The sequence below is a fragment of the Cylas formicarius genome, unplaced genomic scaffold (assembly GCF_029955315.1).
Source record: "Cylas formicarius isolate icCylForm1 unplaced genomic scaffold, icCylForm1.1 PGA_scaffold_10__41_contigs__length_53128322, whole genome shotgun sequence".
In the NCBI taxonomy this organism is placed as follows: domain Eukaryota; kingdom Metazoa; phylum Arthropoda; class Insecta; order Coleoptera; family Brentidae; genus Cylas; species Cylas formicarius.
In genome coordinates, this window is record NW_026844214.1 from 23350428 (window position 1) to 23374305 (window position 23878).

Genomic DNA, 23878 nt, shown 5'->3' on the forward strand with positions numbered 1-23878 from the left:
AAGGCAAACAATTTGAATGTCACTCTGTGGAAATGTATCGCGAGTTCCCCCGTCCGCACTGCCGCAGTTTACTCGAAACACATATTAATAACTTCTTTGTTTTCCTCGCATGGTTTCGATTTAGGTGCTGCGTGGGTTTTCGTGTCAAAAGGTATCTTCCATTGATCGTGCATTATTTCTGAAAATTTACAAATTAAAATGCCTAGCTTGGTTGTAAACTGATTAAAATTCAGGGTTCGAACCCACCCACAAGGAAAGGTCTCGAAAATTATTACTATCAAACGTTATACGTATTTCGAGCACAGTGGCATCATCAAATCTATAAAATAAATTTAAAAAAATATATATACACATACAAAAACTTCAACGCACATATCCGTTTAATTTAAAGAGAGATCTAAAAACGAAGTAAAAAATGTTATTAAAAAATAAAAAACTAATAACAAGACAAAGCCGGAGACATACGTTTATGTTATTAAACAAATGTGTCCGCTCAAAACTGAAAATATCATTAACGCATTCCAGGACAGGACTCCTTTTGGGTCTGGTGATTTCTAATTTCTCCAGAATATCTGGTTTTGTGTACAAAAAATGAGTAACAAAAGATAATTTAGTCTTTGTGATATCAGTGTCATAGTTTTTTTTTTAGAAACCTAGATTTTTTGAAAAGCTGGAAAAGTGGATGGCAAAAGAATCCCAGAAATGGCGGAGAGACATGCCAGGAAATTCGTCAATAGAAGATCGGCCAATTTACAGCTACTGCCCTGCTAAGCTACAGAAGAGAGGCAGTAAGCATAATCCGTATCTAATTCTAATGCGACTGAATGTCGACTGTGCCAAAAAGAGCTGTTGAGTCTAAGCAGAGGGACAAACCTAGATAAAGCTATATAGCTATGGATGGATGAATTTGGGAAAATAATGTTTTATTGTTCGCTTAAAGGCCTATAGAAAAACTTAGTTGTAATGAAACGTTACTGATGAACCCACTGGAATGTAGCTCTGGAGGTACTGCTTTTCGCATACTGTAAGAAAATTTGCATTTGTTGTTTGAACTTGTAAAACAAATTAATGATACGACGAAGTGAATAACTGCTATTGAGTGCAGTTTATCTATCGTTGTCAAATCGATAATAAAAGCTTGATTTAAAAAAACTGTCAAAAAAAACGTAAAATATAAACATATAAAACATTATATATATATATATATATATATATATATATATATATATATATATATATATATATATATATATATATATATATATATATATATATATATATATATATATATATATATATATATATATATGATGACACTATATTCCGCGATATCATCCGTTCGCTCGTTGAACTCCGACTGGAATCCTGCAAATCCTGCATCCGACTGGAATCCTGCAAATCCTGCATCCGACTGGAATCCTGCAGACGTTCGAAGTGTTTTCGGAGCGCGAGCATTGAAGATGCCAAGTGAGATTTTGGCGAAACGTCTGCAGGATTCCAGTCGGAGTTCAACGAGCGAACGTATGATATCCCGGAATATAGTGTCATCACATTTTTCCATCCGTGAATCAATACGTGAGAATATATATATATATATATATATATATATATATATATATATATATATATATATATATAATCATTGGTAAATTAACTTAAAAGTCTAGAAATCACCTCGTTCAGAGAAATGCTATTAACTTACAAAACTCTTTCCAAATATTTGTTGCAAAAGTCTTTTTTCCCAATAACAACAATAATAGCACAGCTCAGAACTACCCAAAAATATTTGAAACTGATATGTGATAACATTACATACATTATCCTTACGATCATAAAAAAGATGATGTGCAGCATATTTTCTCTTAATGTTCATTTTATGCGCATCTTCGCAAAACCTTTCCGAGTGTCAATAATATAATCGATATCAGGGATCCCCTTGACATATAATATAATCGATATCAGGGATCCCCTTGACATATTAGAATCGCAATGAAGGAGAGATTGTTTCTGCGAAATGAGTAAAATTTTAGGAGTAATTTAATTGATAAAACTAGAATAACATTTATTAGATACAATAAATAACATTTCTAAATGAAACCAGATAGAAAAAACATGAAAACGGTCTAAACTGATTATATTAACGATTTATAACAACAATCTTTACGCAAAAAGTATATAACAATACAAGTATATGGCATGGGGAACCGCGGTTGTTAATGAAGTTGCGGTTTTCACACTCCTGACCTATTTTTTCATGCAACAAACGATGACAGTAATTAAATTTTCGTACATCACTTAGCTCTTAATATGCATGCTAATTAAGATATTACCCCTGGAACGTATATGAGTAACCCTTTAACATGCAGACAGCAGAAGCTTGGAGAAAACTGATCTAATAAAATAATTTATTTCAAATACTGAAGCGAAAAATTTATATTGAACTCTACAGCTAAATGGGGCGACTGTTCCCTAAAGAAACATAAAAATTCGTAGATTTATGTTTATGTAGTGGTACATCTGGGCTACAAAATAAGGTATACATATACATCAACATCTTTTCTGTCTTGCTATATGGATATGAGAGCTGGACACTCAATGCTCAAACAGAAAATAGATTAGAAGCTTTCTAGGTGCGAGTGAAAAATACAATATCTGATGCTGATGATAGAGGCCAGATTCTAAATAAGAAGACGGCAACCCTTACGGCTTAAAGACCTCATCCATATAAATATTTCGGTCTACATTTCCCAACAGCCAATTCGATCGCCAACCTTCCAGAAAAAGATTTATGAAAATTAGGAGGTAGAGGAAAGCCAAAAACCATTGTCGCATTGATTTTTTTACATCGTTGATTATGTTTCGGTGGCTTAGTTGTATTACGAGCTTTTGGTTTTGGGTGACTTTTGTGCTATTCTATATAATCAAATTCTGTTATTGCCATCTATGAAACAAAGCACTTCAAAGAGAGTTTATGATATTTCAAAACCGGCAGCAGTGCTATCTATAACACTATTGAGATATAACAAAAGTACTCTCAATCAGGTACATAGATATCTATAATTTTGCATTGTTTCTTCTTATATAACCAACATGTAACCTTATAATAGAAGCAGCTAGAAACTCAACAATTATTTGACGACAGTTATCGAATAGACTGTTAAGAGAAATAGGAAAATTTAGGAAAGGCGACCCAAGAGTGGAGCTCAAGAACCTTGCTGATATTTTCATTCTGTTGTTCCTTTACATAAATGTGGAGAACGAAAAGGTATTTTCGTTGTTAACTTAGTTTATTTACAAATATAATCCTTACTGAATTCATTAGGTAGTACTATTTGATCATAAAAATCTTTAAACATTTCTAAGAAATAAAATTTACAGCATGATAACCTCTGGAAAAACTTTCAATTTCAAATCACTTATAAATTATAAATATCAATTCAATATAACGTTAAATAATCGGGATGTCAATCCATCATTGTTTATGTTCAAAGATGGATAGTTAATGCATTGCAGAAAAATTAAAAATTGCAGTAGAGGAATTTTGTAGCTTGCTACAGTGGGAAACAAATTTATGTTGTCCTCTTGGAGTAGCGGTAACACCCGCGATAACATCACGGGTAATGGAGCTTTTACGAAAGCAAATGAAGAAATCATTCCATCACACGAACACCAAACATATACGTTACGTTGTAAAATGTTTCCATCTATATTTTCTTTCGACGCCTAACAATAGTTTTAGAACAGAAAATGGTGATGTTAGACAAGTTTGTATTTGGAATATTTTATCTAAAATTTGGTATCCGACACTGTCCTGAATAATAAAAAGTGATTACCGAGTAATTACTTATACGATTTCGTCATTATGAATGAACGTTTTTAAACATTTCGTGTTTTACCCAGGCATTTTAATATTAAGTGTTGTAGATGTCAAATAAATCGCAACTCTCCATTAAAGAGTGAAATATTTGTCATAAACCTTAGCAAAATGGCAAATACCAAAAAAAGATTAGGTTAAGCTACAGTCATATTATGCAACGTTTGAAATCAATTTCAGCATACTTAAGAAAAAATGCAACATTACTTTTTTTAGGCATTTATGGGACATCTTGGCATACACAAAAATAATTTTAGTTAAAATGAGAAATTGCATTTTTATTTAAGTACCAATATTTTTTATTTCTTGGAAATGGATTTTTTAAAATGTTCTTATATATCTATAATATATTTATTTAAATAATTATTATAATAATTGTCGAAAGTATCTAAACTGAGGTATTTAGCTCATAGCATATGTTCTCTTCGCACCGCTTGTTTGATAGCAGAATTGTTCGAAAATACTGCACATAACAAATGTAAACGAAAATGCAGGTTTCAATTATTTACTTCAGTGAATTTAAATTGCAACTGCCAGCTGCAAGCATCGCGTTGTCCAATAAATGCTCCATTTGGAAAAACACGATGTACTATTTTAAGAGAAGCATGAATGTCATTTTACATTCGCTTACAGTTTGAAGAATGAATACCTCAAAGACTTTCATACACTGTGAACATTATAATTATTAGAAATGCGACAAAATATATTTATTTGATATTATTGTTTTCTTGTGCGCTATTTTCATTTATGTCAATACTTTGCCAGCAGTTCATGAGATCAGTTATTTATTCTACTAGTCTTAAGAAATATGACAAGTAGAGCATTATGTATGGTAAATCTTATTCATATTTTAGGAGAAAGCTTACTTTTTTATATTTACCTAAAATATTTATTGGTTAGCTATGATTGAAAAACATTGGAATGGTAAATGGGAACTAGAAAGCAATTATTATGTTATTTCTTTGACGAAAACGCAAATAAAAAAACAAATAAACATTTGAAGGTGTCAAGTACGTTGATCATAGCGGCAATTATTGCCGACTTCTAAGATTCCAAGTGGTAAAGGCTTACCCAAACTCATATCGTAGGCGTGAAGGTATTCACTGGTCATAAACTGCGACACCAGAGATGATTTGCCGACGGCCGGCCCACCGACCATTAGAACTCTAAACGGGGCGGGACCTGGAGCAGATGTGGAGCTTTCTCTGGAAGATGCCAAGCTGCATGATCCTGAGGTTCTCGCAGAACCTGCTGCAGATACCGCTCCGGGAATTTGTTCGGTACTGCAACAACAGAATAATATTTTTAAATAAATGACTTTTTATTCCAAATCAGTTGTTGGTTCTTACAAAACGCAATTGTAATAATTTGCTTGTTATTGTCTCGAGTGCGTAGCTTTTCAGATGAACGCTGTGGTTAGAAAATACTCGCTTTTTGCAACCCGATACCGGGGGGTTTTTTACGTCAGTGATCAAGAATTTGAGGTGAAAATTAAGTAATCTTACGCGGCAAACTAAAATTAGTTAACTTCTGAACATTTACGAAAATACATTTTTTTAAAACAACCTGAAAATCCTCTTGGAGCATTCTTTACTTAGAGAGTTTTATTTTTACATTTAAAACATTTTTCACAATTCTGGAAAAATTTGTTAGTACTACTACCATCCCTATAAAACTCCCGCTTATATTTGGACTGCCATCACATCTCCATTGCATTATATTTAACCAGGTTTAAAATCCAGTAGGAAATTTTAGTTTTAATTCAACTTCTAAATGAACATACGATAGTCCTTTTTAGATTGTAATCACTAAGAGAAGTATCAAACTATAACGGCTGGCTTTAAATAGCTAAGGCACGATATAAGTTAGGTAAAGATACTTGTTTTTAGTACTGTTTTATGCTTATGTTTAAAATTTACAATCTTCCATTAGCCTTATTCCACTTGTACTGATCGTAAAGGTTTTAAAGCCGGGCCTTTCTGTTTATAAATAAATTACGTCACTAATTAGTATAGTGTTTCCTGGCTCTCATGTTTTAGAATTGAGTTTAAAACAATTTCCCATAAGTGTAAGTATTTTCGAATGTTTACACCAAACACAATAATAGCTTTTTAAAATGCAGTGTTCAAATAAGGTACAAATAAATTACAGATAATTAAAATATAAATGTATATAGAATATTACGAATTCGATATATATAGTTCTCTTGTTAATCCAACAGTAAATAATAGCGTTAAAAATTAATAAATTGTTATGAATATTATAAAATTATTTTATAACAATTATGATATTGCTTTTTCATTATAATTTTGTTTGGCAAATCTATTTGTTTGATGATATTGGTATATTTAATTTAATTTCCTAAAATTTCCTAATTTTGTGGAATTCTTAATAGTAAATTTAGCTGTAAAATTTGAGCTTTCATTAATGAGTTTTTTAGATATTTTATAAGAACTTTTTTTTATAAGATATAAGCGAAAACACGGATCCTGTTGGATATCCTGTTTTTCGAAGTTTATGACTATTTGTTATAATTTAAGGGGTTGTGTTGGTGTAAGAATAATAGTTTTTAGGGAAGATTCAATTGGATCGCGGATGAGGATTTTAAAGCTAAAATTACTTTGTCGGTTTAATATAAAACTATTTACAAATAAATGTTTTCTTTTTGATTAGTTGCTTTGAAAAAGTGTTTATTTAATTTGGTGCTTCATATTTTTTGTCTATATTTAATTTTTTATATTTCTTAAAACTAGTTTTTGGCATATTTACAAACTAACCACGATATTTGGATATTGGAGACGCGAAGTTTTCATTTGTTCATAGTTCATGTTTAATAGAGTTCACTTGTAGGTACAACATGACATTGCTATTTAAAAATAAGTAAAAAAAAACAAACACATTTTTATCATTGAACAAATTCCCACAGTCACTAAGGTTACATTGCTCTGGCTCTTGCAAATTAATATCTCTGGACATTGTAGGTTTTAGACCATCATATACCACAACTTTTTATAAGGGGCATTTTTTTTTTAATTAGCAATACAAAAGTTTCCCATTGCAATTCACTGGTGACCGATCCAAATGAGTCGAGTATCGACAAGTAGCTACGCGAAGAAACCGATCTGAAGATGGCAAATTTGATTTTGCCAAGACGTCGACTTTTCCTGCAGTTCGTTCAATTAAATATTATTGTTCGTAAATTGTTCCTTCCTGATAATGCAAATTAATTTTACATTGGTGGAAAATATTTTACTTTTGTTACTTCAACGAAAAGTTTTTGCAAATAGATGATAATTGTATCTAGTATACCCCTTTCCTTTCAATAAATAAAGTAGCATTGTAATAATACAAACATATTTCTTGTTATAGTGTAAGACTTATCCTGGAAAATTATATTTTCTTGCAACAAATATATTTTTGTTGAGATACGAATTAAAAAATATAATATCTCGAATTCGATATTTAATTGCTCTATACTAATTAAATTATTTATTTAGAACAATTGTGCTTTATTTTTACTGATTCTTTTTCTCTGTGTAAATCATACGTACTCTTTTTACTACTGTTAGGTCCAGGTCCTATCATTCATTAATTTTAAATTTTACAACTTTTGCAGATGAACTTCCAAAAGTAGGCTTTCCAATTGTTGCTATTGATTAATTTTTTAATGACCAGATTCGCAAAAAAAGACAGGCACTAAAGAATAACACGCACCGCTTAATATAACCTCATTTTTAAATAAATTATTCAAAGGGAGTATGGTTGGTTCATATACTAACCAACAAGTTAGTTATTAAGTATTATGTATTGCGTAATCATCAACAGTTGCGTTTTTAGCTATTTGGTAAAACAAAAGTTTTTGATGAATTAGTTTCCCACATTAAAAAAAATAGTAATAACTTCATATTCGTAAGTGTCATGGCACAGCGTCTTTTCCGCCTTTCACAGAAAAGGACAGACCTTTCATCATTTCTCGGCAAATAAAGGTGTTGTTCAGTTATAACACCTACGCGTCAAGCGGCGTCAAGTTTATTCTTCGAAATACGTCAGCCCGACTAACATTCAGAGATAAATGGCTGCGATCGCAGTCCCGTGTGCACCACATAAAACTATAAATTGTTGCAGCCTGTTTCAGCGAAATTTCATATATAAATCGTAGAAAACGGCGAAAAGTGGACGGATAATGCACGAGGGTGAAATTGAGTCGTTTGGTTGAGGTTGCGGCACTATTGGTATTTAAAAGTACACCAAAAGGGTTTACATTAAGTTTTGTGATCAGAGAAGGGGAATAAAGAGGTCCCTTGCGCTTTTTGTTTCGGCCATATGTTAGTCAAATTTCTGATCCCTATTGTTAATCTGATTGTAACTACATTTGTTTTGATTTTTAACGACTTTCCATCTTACCTGGTTTCTTAGATCATTATTCCACTTTCTGACGGAGTAAAGGAAAATGAAAAAAAAAAGCAAAACTTAACGGCCACAGCCCTATTACTTTTCGATTACTCAAAAGCATTTAACACTATATCTTATGAACTTATCCGTGCAATGTTGGGCTGGCGAAATCACACTTCGGCAGACGACTACAAAGAGTTAAGTTTAATAACTAGTGGTCGAAATTCGATACGGTCACTTTTGGCACAGCGCAAGGTTGGATTGCCTTTGAAGTCCTTAATTTATACGTCAAAATTGTTAATTCTGATAATCATAGTTAATTGCAGGCATATGCGGATGATAAATAACTTCCAATGTAACCTGTTAACTATTCAACTTATCTCAACAAAAAAGTTTTTGACGTCCTCTGCGAGAGGTAAGTATTTTTCAACTTTCAACATACTTTGATGATGTGCTGTTAAGCCGTTCCCAGTAGTCTTTTTCCAATTAGGAGCGTAAAAGGATTTTTAAAAGGTTTGCCAATCTTTCATTCATGCTATATGACTATCATGCTGAAATGATGTGGTAAAGTGGTGTGATGCGACTCCAACTTCTTCTTGAAGAAAACAGCTAAGTATTGACTGGTTAACAACAAAAAATATTGAAGTTGAAAATATTTTAATAAAGAAGAAACTGCTACAAATAGCAAATTTATACACATATCATTTTGTAAAATACGCGGCCCCAGATAACGCAGAGAAACATAGCGTTACTATGCTGCGCACATTCTATACAAGTTATATGGATCCATGTGAATGAATTTGTCGTAAATCAGCACACGATATTATTTTGTTTTTTTGCTGATACGAGTAATTGAAATATTACTGAACAATTATTGACAAAAAATTTTAATATTATTATTGTATTGCGTGAAAAGTTTATTTTTTCTGTCTAATTGTAGGCTTTAAAATTTGGTTTTTATAATCTTGGAAAAAAATAATATCTGATAAAGAAATTCACAAAATGTGCATATAAACAAAAAGAAGTAAAATGCATGAATGTTTTACCATTTTTTTATTTTGCATTAATTTTTAAAAGCTGCAAATTGTAATATTTCAAAGTATTTGTCACGATTTTTTTTAATTACCAATCTGGATACCAAAGAGTGTAAAAAGTGCACTGTAAAACCTTTTTTTGGGGACCATGACAATAATTAAAATCTATATGTTTTGCCGTCCAGTGCGAGCATAGCATAGCACAAAAAACTTTAGTTTTCAATTTAGAGAAAGACCTTTTAAAATTAGGAGCACGGAAAGTTCGTGTTAAGGTTTAAAGATTTTTTTTGTTTTTTCAAGTTTCCTCATGGGGTCCCTTAATAGTGCTTTTTTATTTCGAAACGAGTTTTCAAATGGAAAAAAATTCCAACAACTAGATCAACCATTTTACTTCTAAAAGAATAGACGTTGTGTTTTATCTTTCCTACATTTTAATAAAAAATTGTAATAATTTCAACTGCATAATATAGCTACATAAATTCTTATGTCTTAAGTCCTTAACTAACCAAGAAGAATTCGTTTGCTTTCTTTATTGGACGCTGAATAGATCCGGTTCCTTCAAGAATCCACTAATTCAAAGGATGAAAGGGATTAGGGAGGATGTGGAACGTGTTATTTTATTTACACTATAGCTTAACCGGAATTCATTAGAGTTAACTTAATACGAATTTTACACGTTCCAGGCGGGGTCTAATTTCATTTAAGTTTTTATTGTATTTTCCAACTTCCATGGTCTTCCATCCGTCTTTTCATAAAAAGAACTGACCCAAATAATATATTTGATTACCATCAAATAAAATATGTTATTCTATTGTAGTACACAGAAAAAAATTATGTTATTAGTAAAATTAGTTATAGCATTAAATGACAAAATAAAATTAAATACTATACTATTTGTCCAGAGCTATAGTGCTTTTACAGATAAATTGTTTTGGTATATATAATACAGTTGATGTGGTCTGTGCATAGATATAAGAAAGTGACTAATTGCTTTTGAATTGGATTATCCAAGGGTGGTCATTAACATACAATGCAACAAGATTATTACCTAAAGGTTCGGAATTTAAATTGACGTAAAATTGTGGTCCGTAATAGAAAGTAATTTTATACCTACCTGTGTTTAATATTCTTTGGTTTGGTATACTACTTAGTTTAAGTTTATTAGTAATGATTCTTATTTCGTGTGTAATACAGCGTGTGTTAATTATGCAAAATATGTGTGGATCTAGTGTATCTCAGGAGATGCTCCCGCCCAAATGTAGAAAACACTAGTCTATTGAGACTAAGCAAGTTATAAACAATGTTTATTTGACTCTCATTGAACGTGGCAAGCAAGCATCTTTAGAAGAAACGGCCACGTTTACGAAAATTTCAACATCAACTGTATGGAAAATTGTGAATAATCCCATTTCAGCGATGAAAAAAAGAAGCGATGCTGACAGATATAATACGGCGTAAAATTCACCAGTTATACGAGGAACAAAGCGTACCTATATTAGATATCTTAACTAGGAGGCTTGAAAAACTTGAAACCGGTGTTAAATGTGGCAGGACTACCTTATGGAAGTGTATTCAACACATGGGTTTTAGATTTTAAAAAATTGACAAAAGGCAAGTTTTAACGGAATCTTTTAGAATTCGGAAATGGCGACTGGAATATCTAGAAAAAATTAGGATTGACCGAGAACGACAATGACCAATTATTTACTTGGATGAAACCTGGTTGGACACTTATGATACCCCGGATAAAACAATAGCGCCATCAAAAAGATGTAAAAGAATAACTATTTTGTGGGCTGGCTCTAAAGATGGTTGGATTCCCAATGGCCTTTCTCTGTCTGCGAAAAATATTAAAGATACTTCTCTGGATTACCATGAAGACACCACAGGTGATTTACTTGAAAGTTGGTTCAAAAACCAACTAGTTCCAAACATTCCTCCTAATAGTGTCATTGTCATTTACAATGCAAGTTATCACAGTAGACAGTTGACTAAAACCCTTTCCTCATGTTACACAAAAGCAACAATCCAAAACTACATGTATAATAACGACATTTATTTTCACGAACATTATACCAAAAAGCAATTAATTGAGGTTCTACAAAGCTTGAACCTACAGAAGGAATACGTCTGTGATAATTATGCAAAAAATCTATGCCATACAGTTTTAAGAACTGAAATCTGAAATTCGAAATCTGCCATTCGTCGTAACAATGTTTTTCCCCGTGTTAACTCCAATGTCCTCAAACTTGTTGGGCAAATTCTGTCAAACATATAGAAAGAGCAGAACAATCGTATATCCATATTGCAAATAATAACCAAAACAGGCGATGATAGCGATAGTGATACTGATATATTATATGAATAATTTTAAGTAATTTAAGTAGGTAATAAAAATAATTTTCAATTTTATTTTAGATTTAAAACATAAATATATACATAAATAAATAAATATTATTTAGTATCTTTCCTAACAAAACCCCAAATAATTAAATTCTAAGCAAAGTACGGACCTGTTCGGCCATATTTCATTCTTACAGCTTGCCCGGGTCTTTCCTTAAATTGCATCAATTAGTCACCAGGAAATTAAAAAAATAAAATGTAATAAAATCTCCAAGAAACAAAATAAAGTAAGTAATAAGGCATACAAAGGAATAGTTTTTTTTAAACTCCCCTTGTATTCTAATCCCCAATTCGGAGGGGCGAGATTATTCTTAGATCTTCTAATAGTTGCGTTTGACTGTCATGCTTGTAGGCTGCGACGGACATAAAGCCGTCTTTTTCGCGACTTCCGTTTATTTAAAAAAAAAATATTACGCACGCCGCTGCTGCGAACATGGCCTCTTTCTCGCCATGTTAAATAGCAATGTTATCCCTTACATGTTTTCGTGTTGATCTTCTGTATCGCACGACTGAAATGTTAGGAAACTTTCTTATTAAAATTCTTCTTTGCTTTCAATATGGACGATTACACAGGTCTACAAAATTAAACTTTTTGACAAATGTTTTTATTTTGAAAACTGATTTTATATAATATTGGTGGGCTGATTTCAAAAATTCTTTGGATTTATTTGTATCGCGAAAGACGATATTTCTAAAATAATTTATTTTTTTATTCAGTAAAAAAGTGGAGCCCTAGTCAAGAATATTGTTGCAATACACTAGCGGTCCTGAGTAAAATGCTGAAATAACTCTTTTTCGGAATCCCGGTAAAACCTTGCGTAAATAAATAAGCGTGGTATACATTTTTCACAAAAGAAGTTTGCCATTGCTTTACTACGACATCGCTACCACAGATATAACAAAAGTTATTTGGATTGTTGACACAATTTTCTAAAACACTAGAAATATGCAACAACGAAGACATCAGCCGCGAACAGAATAGCACGGCGACCAATACAATCAAACTGAGCATAAGCAGGTTATCCAGTGTTGCCAAATCACGTTTAATTTCATAAAAATCAATTCATATAAAAAACATGCCTAAAATGGAACAAACATATCCATGCCTTAGGTATGTATATTAATAAAATAATACATTTAAGATGTAGAACGCTATAAAAAATATGGCGTGTTTTGGAAAAAGGGCCCCCAAAAATATACAAATAAGCAACCATCAAACATCAAAATCACTGTTACCTGTGTTATTATAGGCACCTAAATACGTGTCGACAGGCCTGAAAGCGTGACGAGAGCAGGTTATATTTTTAGGTTAACACATTTTTGGTAGTATATAACCTTCACTAATTAACGGCTCAACAAGATAAAAAAAAATCTGATCTTTCCAGTACTTCTTTATGCTTCTCATGCATTTTGGACTCCAACAAATAATTATATCGCTTCCAGTAAAAGTGCTTTACGGTTGTGCTTTTCCCAGGCAAAATGTATATTTTGGAAACTGGTCCATAAAAGCGTTGCAGTTATCAAGGGAATTGAGTTTTTCTTCGAAATTAAGCTTTTGGGCGTGTGCCTCAATTTTTCTTGTGAGGTTCCACTTGACTTTCTGTATATTTTTGCCCGCAGTAACCTACAAACGGTCCGTTCCCGCGGTCGATCTTGAACAGTAAAATTCGAGTAATCATATTTTTTGAAATAAAAAGAATACTTAACACCAAATCTGTCGCGTTAAACTTAAAAAATATGTTTCTAAAAGCGCTGTCGTAATTATGTTTAAATTAGTTTATTAATTAATCTGTCATAAAGGAATAATAAGGGATAATATAGGTGGTCATCACGTCAGTTTCGTTTCCCACGGATCCGAGCCACTTCGGATATTTCCGGGATTTTTCCGCACGGGTTTGGGAACAATCGGATGTTTTCGGAGATATTTCTCACGCCTTGAATTTTGACGGTCATGCCGATCAATGTATTCGTGTTGTTTTGCGCTCCGCTCGTGTCAAGTCGTGAGTTAAATGCCGTTTACCGCACTTATTGCATAATATACTATTATTGCACAAAGTTTACCTAGACCTATTTCCAACACCGATATTTAGCTAATTCCTAACTGGAAGGAATTTCCCATTTTATATAGCATACGGTACAATGGCTGTAAAAATATATTTACAATCGTAAAACTAGGACGTAAATAAATAAGGCTCACCTCAAAAAATGATCATGGAGACACGCGATCGGGAAATTCTCGCGCCAATTATTATTGTCCGTGTCGATCTTGTTCATAAAGTTCTTTTGCAAAACGAGATTATACATGGCGCCTTCTTCCGCTTCGACTAAAAATCCAATACTAAACCCGGCCGAGCCGAGAGGCAGCAGCTTTGACCAATTCAGCCGTTAATAAATCGGCGCACATAAATGTCCGTATGCAGATTCAGCGACTTTACCGCCGCCCAAAGCGACAAAAAGGTTATTTTTAATTCAAAGGGAAGTTGTTGCCGATCGCTGGTGTCATCCCCAGGCCAATCGATATCCCGCCTCAGTTGGTTAAACCCGCTTTCGAACCAATGGGCGACCGAACACACAAAACTATAACTGTTCTACATGACATCCGTTCTCAAAGGGGTTTATTTTTAATACCCCCCTCAATGGGCACCCAGCTTTGTCGGACCGTCCTTGCATTCGCTTTTGTTACCCTTTTATTTGGTTTTATTTACGAGGCCATTGTATTTTGGGAAACGTTTACGTCGGGTCGTCGTTTGATGGATTTGCTTCCACCAAAAACAACGATATGTTGGTGTTACCTGTATAAATCCCACCACGCACTGAACCTATAATTTTTGGGGTGGCTCAGAATATATCGCCAATTTCTGAAAAGCACATGTGGTTATATTAACTTTTTTTCGAAACATCGATATTAAGGGAAATGCATGTTTGTTTGATACTCATAGAAAATGCAAAGTGTCAACGAAATTAGATATTGGATTGTCTTGATTATCCATTGCAAGATTTTCTATTCCGCATCAACAATCTACGACCTTAAATTTACAATTGAGAAAGAAGAAAATCACCAACACAGTAAACAGTAGTCTTGATATCTACTGCACTATCTCTAACAATGTCAACATTGTCCGCAAGAGCCAAAAGTTGGGACCATTGCGATGATACTTCTTGTGATATATTCCAATGCCTCACTGAAGAGTAATACAAAAGTCTTAGAGTTTGAATGATGTCATACGCTTGTTTGAAATTTACAAGTAATTGATGCAGGTTGTGATTAAACTTTCAACATTTTTAAATTACTTGTCTGATGGTAAATATTTGATCTATTGTAGATCGATCCTTCCCTACAACCACACTGATAGACCGAAAAACACAATGCGCGGGAAAATGGGTGAATTCGTTATGGTTGACACCACTCTTAGAATTAAGCTGGGCAACAAACAACACTGGAAGAAGAGAAAATTCAAAGAAGCAGCACCAGAATCCCAAAAGTTTTAGCAAATCCTATTTAGATATTAAGAATGTTTGGAAAGCATTATTGGAAAAACGTAATTTTGATTTATTCTGGACTTAGCAGCAAACGATACCTGGGCGTGGTCGTGCACATCTCAATTACTTACCACTAACCTAAACAAATCTATTTGACCAGTTGCCACATAGTAAATAATAAAGACCATGCAAGTTTACAATACCTCATTTCATCAACATGTATCATTGTCTATAGCCTTGAAACATTTGTAAGTCATCCTAAAAGCAACGGGTATTTACAAAGATTATTCTGTAATCTGTAATAATAATTTTTAATTTGCAAGAAATTGCAAATTTGAAACAAAATAATTAGGAAAATGGAATAAATTGTTAAAAGGACGTTGGATTCTTATTTTTCACCGTCAGACATTATGTTGTCGATATTGCTATTAAAGTTTTAATATAACATTAATATTAACATTAACGGTTCTTGGCATTTAGATACTTTGTTAATTTTTATGAAATTTTGCATTTTTATTTTGTCCTCATTATTTCCCCATATTTCGGACATGCGTTTTAAATTGGGAGATGTGGTTCTCCTTGGAGAGTTATTTTTTATGTTGCTCTGTTGAACTTTATTTGCTGTTACGGCACCAAGGACAAGTTTTTTGATCTCTTACCTTGTAGTTTTTTAGGTAAATTGGTTGGTCAGTCAGTTGGGGCGGGTTCTGTAGTGGCGGTTTGATTTCTAAGTATTTGTTTATAATATCATTATATCATCATAGGGACCATAAAATAAAGAAAATGGAGTAAAACTCTTTGAAGGATGTACACTTTAAGTATACATTAAAATGGGTTAAAATTATTCAAATCTCTGATCTGGTCAGTTTTATTTTATGGCTGTATAATCCATTTTTATAATGGTATTATCATATCTCTCTGAAAGTCATAGAGAATTAGATGAGGTGATGTAATATTCAACGTTATGTAACAATCAATTTTTAAAAATCACAAATTATTAAGTTCACCTGCAGAGTAGTATGTATGTATGTTATTTTGTGGTGTGAAAATATAATCTGTGACTTTACAACCCTAGTTGCGTCTCAGCCCGCTGAAAGATCTTCCTCCATCCTTGCCTTCCTTGCGCCCTAGTTCACCAGTCGCTAACTCCTAGTATTCTTAAATCTTCTTTCACCTGGTCTTTATATCTCACTCACTGTTTCGTGTGGCTACCTTAGTTGGTTATATGCTATTTTATTTTGAGGGTGTAAACCAACTTTTGGAAAAATTTTCCGTTTAATATGTTCTTAATATGTTAGTTCTAAGAAATACCTTCCTAGTAAATATCATGTCAATAAATTCTTTCATAAATTGCAAAATGATATTTTTTTTCTTTTAACGCTTCAGTACAACGTTAATATAAAGAATACATCTTTCGGACTAAGTTAATCTGAACGTAGAATGATGGGTAGAGGCAATGAATGTTTCTGTTATTGATCTAACTTTACTGCCCTTTTTAATGAAATTAATCTCTTTATGAGTTAATAATGTTGTTGTTGTTTATTTTGAACAAATAACATTTATATTTATTCATTTTCCAAACAAATTGATTATATTAAGGTATGGTTTAGTTGCTTAAATCATTTTTAGTGTTAGGTCAAGAGTAAACATATTTTTGATTTGACAAAATATTTTATGGAAATAACCAACCAACAAGCATCCATTTGACACAATAAAATATTAATCAATTAATTAAACTTCTTGGGGTTCAACTTTAGTTTGAAATTCTAATGATCATGACGAAGATGATGACGTAGTATATTTAATTATCTAAGAAAACAATGTTTCTTATTTTATATTGACAAAAATTACACAAATAAAACGGAATAAATTAAAGAGGTAAACACAGTAAAATTTAGGTAAGAAACTCTAACAAATGTGTATGACAATTAAAAAAAAAAATAGAAAATAGGCATAAAAGTTGTAGATACATAACAGAATTATTGGTTTTGAGAAATTCTTTGTTCCGGGGGTAGGATACACTTGCTGCTGGCCAAGTGCCGCTTCTAATAGGTAATTTGTAGGATAAATCTGGACGGTAAAGTTAAAATCTTATAATAAATAAAAGCTTACAATGGGTTTTCGGAGGTGCGTTGGCAAAATTTCTGATAGCCCTTTTTTGAAAAACAAATTCCGACGAAAAAAGTTCCAGAAAAGCAAAGCATATCTGATGTGAGACCTCATGTGAGACTTAACCCTGGCAAAGCATAGATCTCGTGCAATCTCGTTTCTACTTCGAGAAAAGTGACTCGCACACAGGTTAAACCATGCCAGGAAAACATCTAGATTAGCTGACAATAAAGATGTTTTTAATAGTCATTTACTTGCTTTCGATTCTGTAGTTATTGATTCTGTGTATTGTATTGTATATTATAAGGACATTGTTTAATTATTGAAGACTTAATGAGTTAATGTTTTTGTTGTGTTTTTTTAATATTGTTAAATACTTATTGTTCGGTTTGGGATTAATGTTTAAGTTATATATTACATGTTACTTTATAATATATTTTTAAAATTTGAATATTATTGTTCTAAATCCCCATGAGCCCAAAAGTTTTTTGGACACTATTTTGTTCTACATTAGTTGTCCTATCAAATTGAGTGTAGTTTCAAAAGATATAAGAAATATTGCCCAAAGCCTAACAAAATGTTTGTTTTGTTCTACTGAGCACCGTTGTCTGGCGCTAAAGAATTTTATTGTATGATATAAGTATACCTTTTTTAGGTATGCATGTATGTATGTCTTTCATGCTGTAGTTTTAAAGAGAAACTTTGCATACGTCTGATAATTGAGTATTTTACAGGAGGGAGAACTGAAATATTGCTTGCGGTATATTTTCACATTGCAGGGAAAGGATTAATATTAAAATTTTTAATTGCGTCGCCAAAGAAAAAAAATATGTCGGGATGGTTATAAGCAAAATCCACCGAGGCGCGACGACAAAAAATTAATATTCATAAAGGAGCAAGAGGGAGACCCTTGACACGATTCAGTAACGAACATTAACGAAGGATTGCTTTCACGTTAAAATGGAAAGGTGCCTTAGGCTAAGCTAAATTTATATAATTAAAAAAAATTAAAATTTATATAATATGTATACGGAAGACAAATTGAAAAATGTTATGCGGATGCATGTGGTGCTCGGTTAGTACTTACAAATATACCAGATCTTCCACAGTTAACATCTTCTGTTGCAACACTAGACAAAAATTTAATATCAACTGATATTTTATTTTAAAATCAGTTTCCCTAAAAGCCAAATTTTTCAAGACATCAAACATGCAGGCATTAATCTGTCACGATTACACATCTTCGAATGGTCTGCTTTCCAGAAACTCGGGCAGAACGAAGCTTGAATATACTACACCGCACGCTGCTGCGAAATGCAAAGATAATGGAAAAACGCTCAATTTACACGCACACACATACATGGAATTTTAATAGACGGGCGGTAATTTTTTAATACATTACTTTCAACTGCTTTGTAATATATGTATAGTTTGACCTGGTTGACAAAACTGAATGTTCTACCAATATTCGAAGGATATTTATGTTAAATCTAGAAGATGCCTTAATTAAAATTTTTGTAACGCCTATTTTGAAATAAGTTTGAACAACCTCGTCTCAAAATATGCGGGGAGTACTATTTAAGAACGTAGGTACCATTCAAACATTTCCATTACTTTAATCGAACTAAAACTCTTCTTGGGTGGTAGTATTCATGGACCCTTTTTTCGCCTATTATACTATATTTATATAATGACACACACATGGTAATAAAATATTATCTGAAAAGTTGGTTAGAAAATTCCAATATACCATATATTGTGCAATTTTAAAAATACCTTTTTTATTTTGTAATGTGAATTTTTTAGAAAATTGACGAAGCGGCATCAATTAAACACTGAGAGTGCGCTCCTAGCAATTTTTTTTATTTATGTGAGCTCGTGCAAAAAAAAAAAACATTTTTCAAATAATTTTTCTAGCCTACTTCCTTTTTGTTCTATCTATCTTCATTGGACGAGTTGGCAACAGACAAGTCAACTTAGAATATAATTTCTACCTAGTCCTGGTACTTTTTGAAAAATCGCATTTTCATTCTACCTATCTTCTGCCTACTTCGATAAAATTATAAAACAAATCTCTTTTGCATGGATGAAATAATAAAAAATACTTTTCATCACTAGAAAAGGTTAATTTTAACTTAAAGATCGAATTATAGAGCTTTCAGGTTCATCAACAATATTTGACATAATTCTTTGTATGAAATATCGAACACACTCTTGATTTTGCATTTAAGCAAGTAAATAGTAACTGCAAATTGTCAATATATTAACGTAAAAACAACTAAATAATTATAGTACATAAAAAAGAACAGAGGTATCATTAAAAGACAGAAATATTTTTATAAAACTCTTACACGTTTACTCTAAAAACATCACACTTTGGCCACGTTATAAGAGGATGAAATTTAAGCACGCAATTTTTTTATATGAGTAATGCTTTAACACCTATAATTGAAAAAAAAGCAAACCGCTTCTAGTAGGTTACTATAGGCTGTATTTGATATACATTAATACAGCTACTATATAATACTTAATGTGACTATCAAGTATATTTTAATGCTTACCAGTCAACACTTTGTAAATATATATTTAAGGAAATAGTCAACAAAAAAGGAATTTAACTTTTTTAAAAAATGAATCCAATGTTAAGGGTTTTTCCTTTGCGAGTTAGAGTCACAGTCGAAACAAATTGTGCAGCGCTGAAATACAAATGGTCAACGGATGTAAATAAAGATATTATATAAATTATTATTCGTAGATACAGTCAATAGTAGTGTGTAAATAGAAGTGACTTTATTTTTAGACGAAATAAATTTTAAGGTTCCATTAAGTTTTACGCGAAATGAATTGCTCATGTGGGGTGAAACTTCAATAAATAAATTGAAAGTTGCTAGGGAATTAGAGGAACGCTGCTTGCGCGCTTTGCCGGGCTAACAACAAAACTGTCAAAGAAAAAAACAAAAATAATAAGGAAAATAAGGAACCCTTGAAGAGGAGGGTAGTCCGACTCTATAATCATGTGCTTTAACTCACCACTCGAAAAGTGTTAAACATTACGAATATTTTTTGCCACCACCTGTTTTCACTAAATGTAACCCCCCGAGTAGTGATAAACTGCCTACACGGATTTTAAGTACAATGATAAAACGGGAAGAGAAGAGTATAGCTACAAAAAAAAAGTTCGGGATGAACAGCAAGCTTCTGTTAAAGTTGATAAAACAAAAAAAAACTAGTTCAAACTGATTCAGAGAGAACAAAGAGAACAAAATATATCCAGTCGACACACTAAATATCGTCGTATGAAGAAAAGAACAACAACAACATTTTGTGTGTATTAAACATTTATTAAATAATTGTCGATTAAGCTTGCTATTTTAACTAAAATTCTTATTTGGAGTAAATTTAACCTGTAACAAAGGATTTCGTGTAGCCCTGGAAGCCGAAGGTGGAAATCCTCAAACGTACTTCACTCAAGTGGTGTGTCTGTCTTAGACGTGATAGGGATATAAAAGTTGCTAGGAGAGAAGCTGGCACACAGTTGGAATGATTGCCCCCGAATCTAGTCTCTATAGTTTTGGTCTAATACTAAGATTTTGTTCAACGGTACTTAAAACTGCTTCGTCATAACCATGCGTACTTACGGACCTCGACCGGTGTGTATTATTGGCGGAAATGACAAAACTTCCTAAATAGCATTATTTCTTAAAAAGCACAATTTTCCAACACAAATAATATTCACTAAGGTGCCCCAAGAACGCCACTGGAATAATTTTAATCTATTCAGGCTAAATTGGCCTCTTAATATACCAAATAACTTTGACAAATTTCAACACATTTACATTTTTTTCAATTTAATACCCCGTATTTTGAAATCTTTGTGAGCGTCTTTTCATCAAGGTGCATCGATATATGTATGGGCCGCTCCGCCATACCTCATTACAACACGCGCACTTTACTCGCCTGTTTATTATTCCGAATAATTAAAACTTTTTAATTATGTCGCTATAAATTGCTTGGTTTATCTAGAAAAGCTGTACGATATAATGTTTCCATCTATTCTACGAACCTAGTGAACCAACGTAAAAAAAACACCAAATTACCATTTAATATTTTTATATTTCAAAACAAAAATACGCTGAAAGACCACCAAAAATAAAATATACGTTATAATTTAATTAAACAAATTTTTTGAACCATATCTGGAACACCGGATGTTCGATCGAGAAAATTTTGGAACCAGAGGTTTGGAGCAATGACACAAAGATATAGCTTTGTCAGAAAAGTCTAGGCCATCCAGATTATAGGGAAAAACCTGAAATTTTTTGAAGTCAATTATTGGCCAGAACTGAAAAAAGTCCGTTTAGGCCACATCGAGATCTACAATTCCTGCGTACATCGTACAGGGTGCGTAAGATGCGGGCTAAAAGCGATTAGTTGGAATCAAAAATTTCCTCGTAAAACAACAATCCAACGTTGGTTTTAAGGGTTGAGTAAACGGCATTTACCGTTTTAGCATATTGTAGAAAGTGCGCAAGATATCAGACCAAAACGATCAAGTCCGTGGTTAAAACGATAATACCGGCAGTAAATAGCTTGTACAATGCGTAGCTCCATGCTTATGGGGGTAAATGTTTTTCGTGTCATTAGCTGGAGCTTAGGAGAAAAGTAATTATATTTTTTAAAATCTAAATAGGGCGATGCAATTTCTGCGAGCGACAGTTAGTTACTGAACGCAAATTAAATTCGAACATATTACCTGGAGTTGCTGGAAGCTACGGAATTGTTCGACCTCGATCTTCTGCTCTTTAAGCTGTCGCCCCTGTTCACGACACCTTTTCCGGTAATTGAAAAGTGCCGAAGTCGATAATACTCTTCTTCGACTCCCGTGTTGGGCATGGACGCCACTCGAGATCTCTGCTGCGGCAGGCAGAGATAATTAGGCCTGCCCGACGATCGCCCTGGTGTTTTTACCGATTGCGATCGGTTATGGTGGGGACTTCCATATCTGGAATTTATTGAAAAGGAACGACTGTTAAATACCGAGTGTAACTTGCATGATTGGTAAAAATTAAAGGGCGTGTGTTTCTTAAGGTTGTATGCCATGGCATATTGGCACGGTTCTCAATGGAACAAGTCCGTGTCAAATGTTGGAAATGGTTCGTTTTCTAATGCGATAGGCATTATTGAATTCTAAAACTTAGTAGTCTTGGCGGTATTCCATTGGTGTAGTATCGTACCAAAAATTACCAAGAGTGGCGGGTAGGCGAACAAGTAGTTAACTTATCTGTACCTCGGTTTAAAATTAGAATTTTAGTTACTTTCCGGCAGTTGTTGGCAAAGATGTTTCTTCAAAATGGGTGAGTGTTTGTAAATTTTTGGTTTCTATAAATGACAAAAGTATTCTCAGTGTGTTCAAATTTCTTATATGTAGAAGATTAATATTTACTAACATTAGTGGCACAAAAATGGACTTGTCGGTGGTAGCATTTCATTCAAAACTGACTACAAGATGCTATGTATAATTATTATTCTAATAAAGTACCTGTATTAATACCGATTATTTTATTCACCAAACTCGTCTTTCTATTGTCTGCAAATTAGTGTTACCCTAATTTAGGAACGGTAGAACTTAAAAACTGAACGGAAAACTATCATTGTAATTTAACTGAACTTTATATTGTCCCTCTTGCCATTGCAAATTTACATTTTATTACTCTCTTGTATTAAGAAACAAAATATAAATATACGGTTTCTATTATTATAAGCATTTCGCGATCCTTCCAGTACTGCCAAAATTGCCATCTTAAACGAAAATTTTCTTCTCACTTTGGAGTTCTTTTAGCAACTTCAAGTCAAGTAAGGAGGCCCAGGACCCTAATCACAAATTATCCAAATCCCACAGGTAAAAAATGATATTGATGGGCTGTCTGTATAAGTTTTAGATTTTTGAAACTTATCCGATGACTTTAGATTATAATAAATATTAAAAATTAAAACAGTATTGGACAGACATTATTTAATTATCGAAGAATTATGCTGAGTTAATGTGTTTGTTAACTCCGCTATGCCAGTCCCAAGCCTGGGGCCTTGCCACACAAGGGGCAAGGAAGGAGGAGGGATCGAGGAGTAACACCTCGCTAAAAAACCTAGGTTCAGCTGGCCCCGGCTGATAGCACCTTGTAAGGGCCCCTTGTCCAGGGTTACGGATCAAGACCACACCGGCGGTGAAGGCGAAGAAGAAAGCTTCGATTCGGCGGAATCGGCGTAAGTGGCAACCTAGGCTTCTAGGGGTAAATTCAAAGCATCGAATGACTGCCGGTATAAGCAGTCCCCCCCTGTCGGTCAACAGCTTCGGGTGGAAGAACTGAGAGGAGTCGGGGCACTCTCTTGTCCCAGAAATGAGAAATCGTTTCAAAGGCGGAAGAACCAGCAGATGGTCAACGGCAGGGGAATGCAGAAGGCAACGGGAAACCACTGCATTAAAGATCTCTCTAGATATCCCCAGGACATTCATCCGATAAACTCTTATCATGTTGGAAGCTCAAACACAAATGGCCTCCAGTCCCGGGCAGACCTTAAATGGTCAGGA

The 23878-nt window shown here is 33.2% G+C and overlaps 1 protein-coding gene across 3 annotated transcripts in view; it reads right to left on the bottom strand.

Moving 5' to 3' along the window:
* LOC132695749 (uncharacterized) overlaps positions 1-23878 on the bottom strand; it is a 257921-nt gene that overhangs the window by 133557 nt on the left and 100486 nt on the right. For all 3 annotated transcript variants that reach the window (XM_060660205.1, XM_060660212.1, XM_060660217.1), the window contains exons 7-8: positions 22046-22294; positions 4946-5157 (exon numbers count right to left, since the gene is read on the bottom strand). In XM_060660205.1, coding sequence (XP_060516188.1) covers positions 4946-5157; positions 22046-22294 — 461 coding nt within the window. The remainder of the gene's footprint in view (positions 1-4945; positions 5158-22045; positions 22295-23878) is intronic.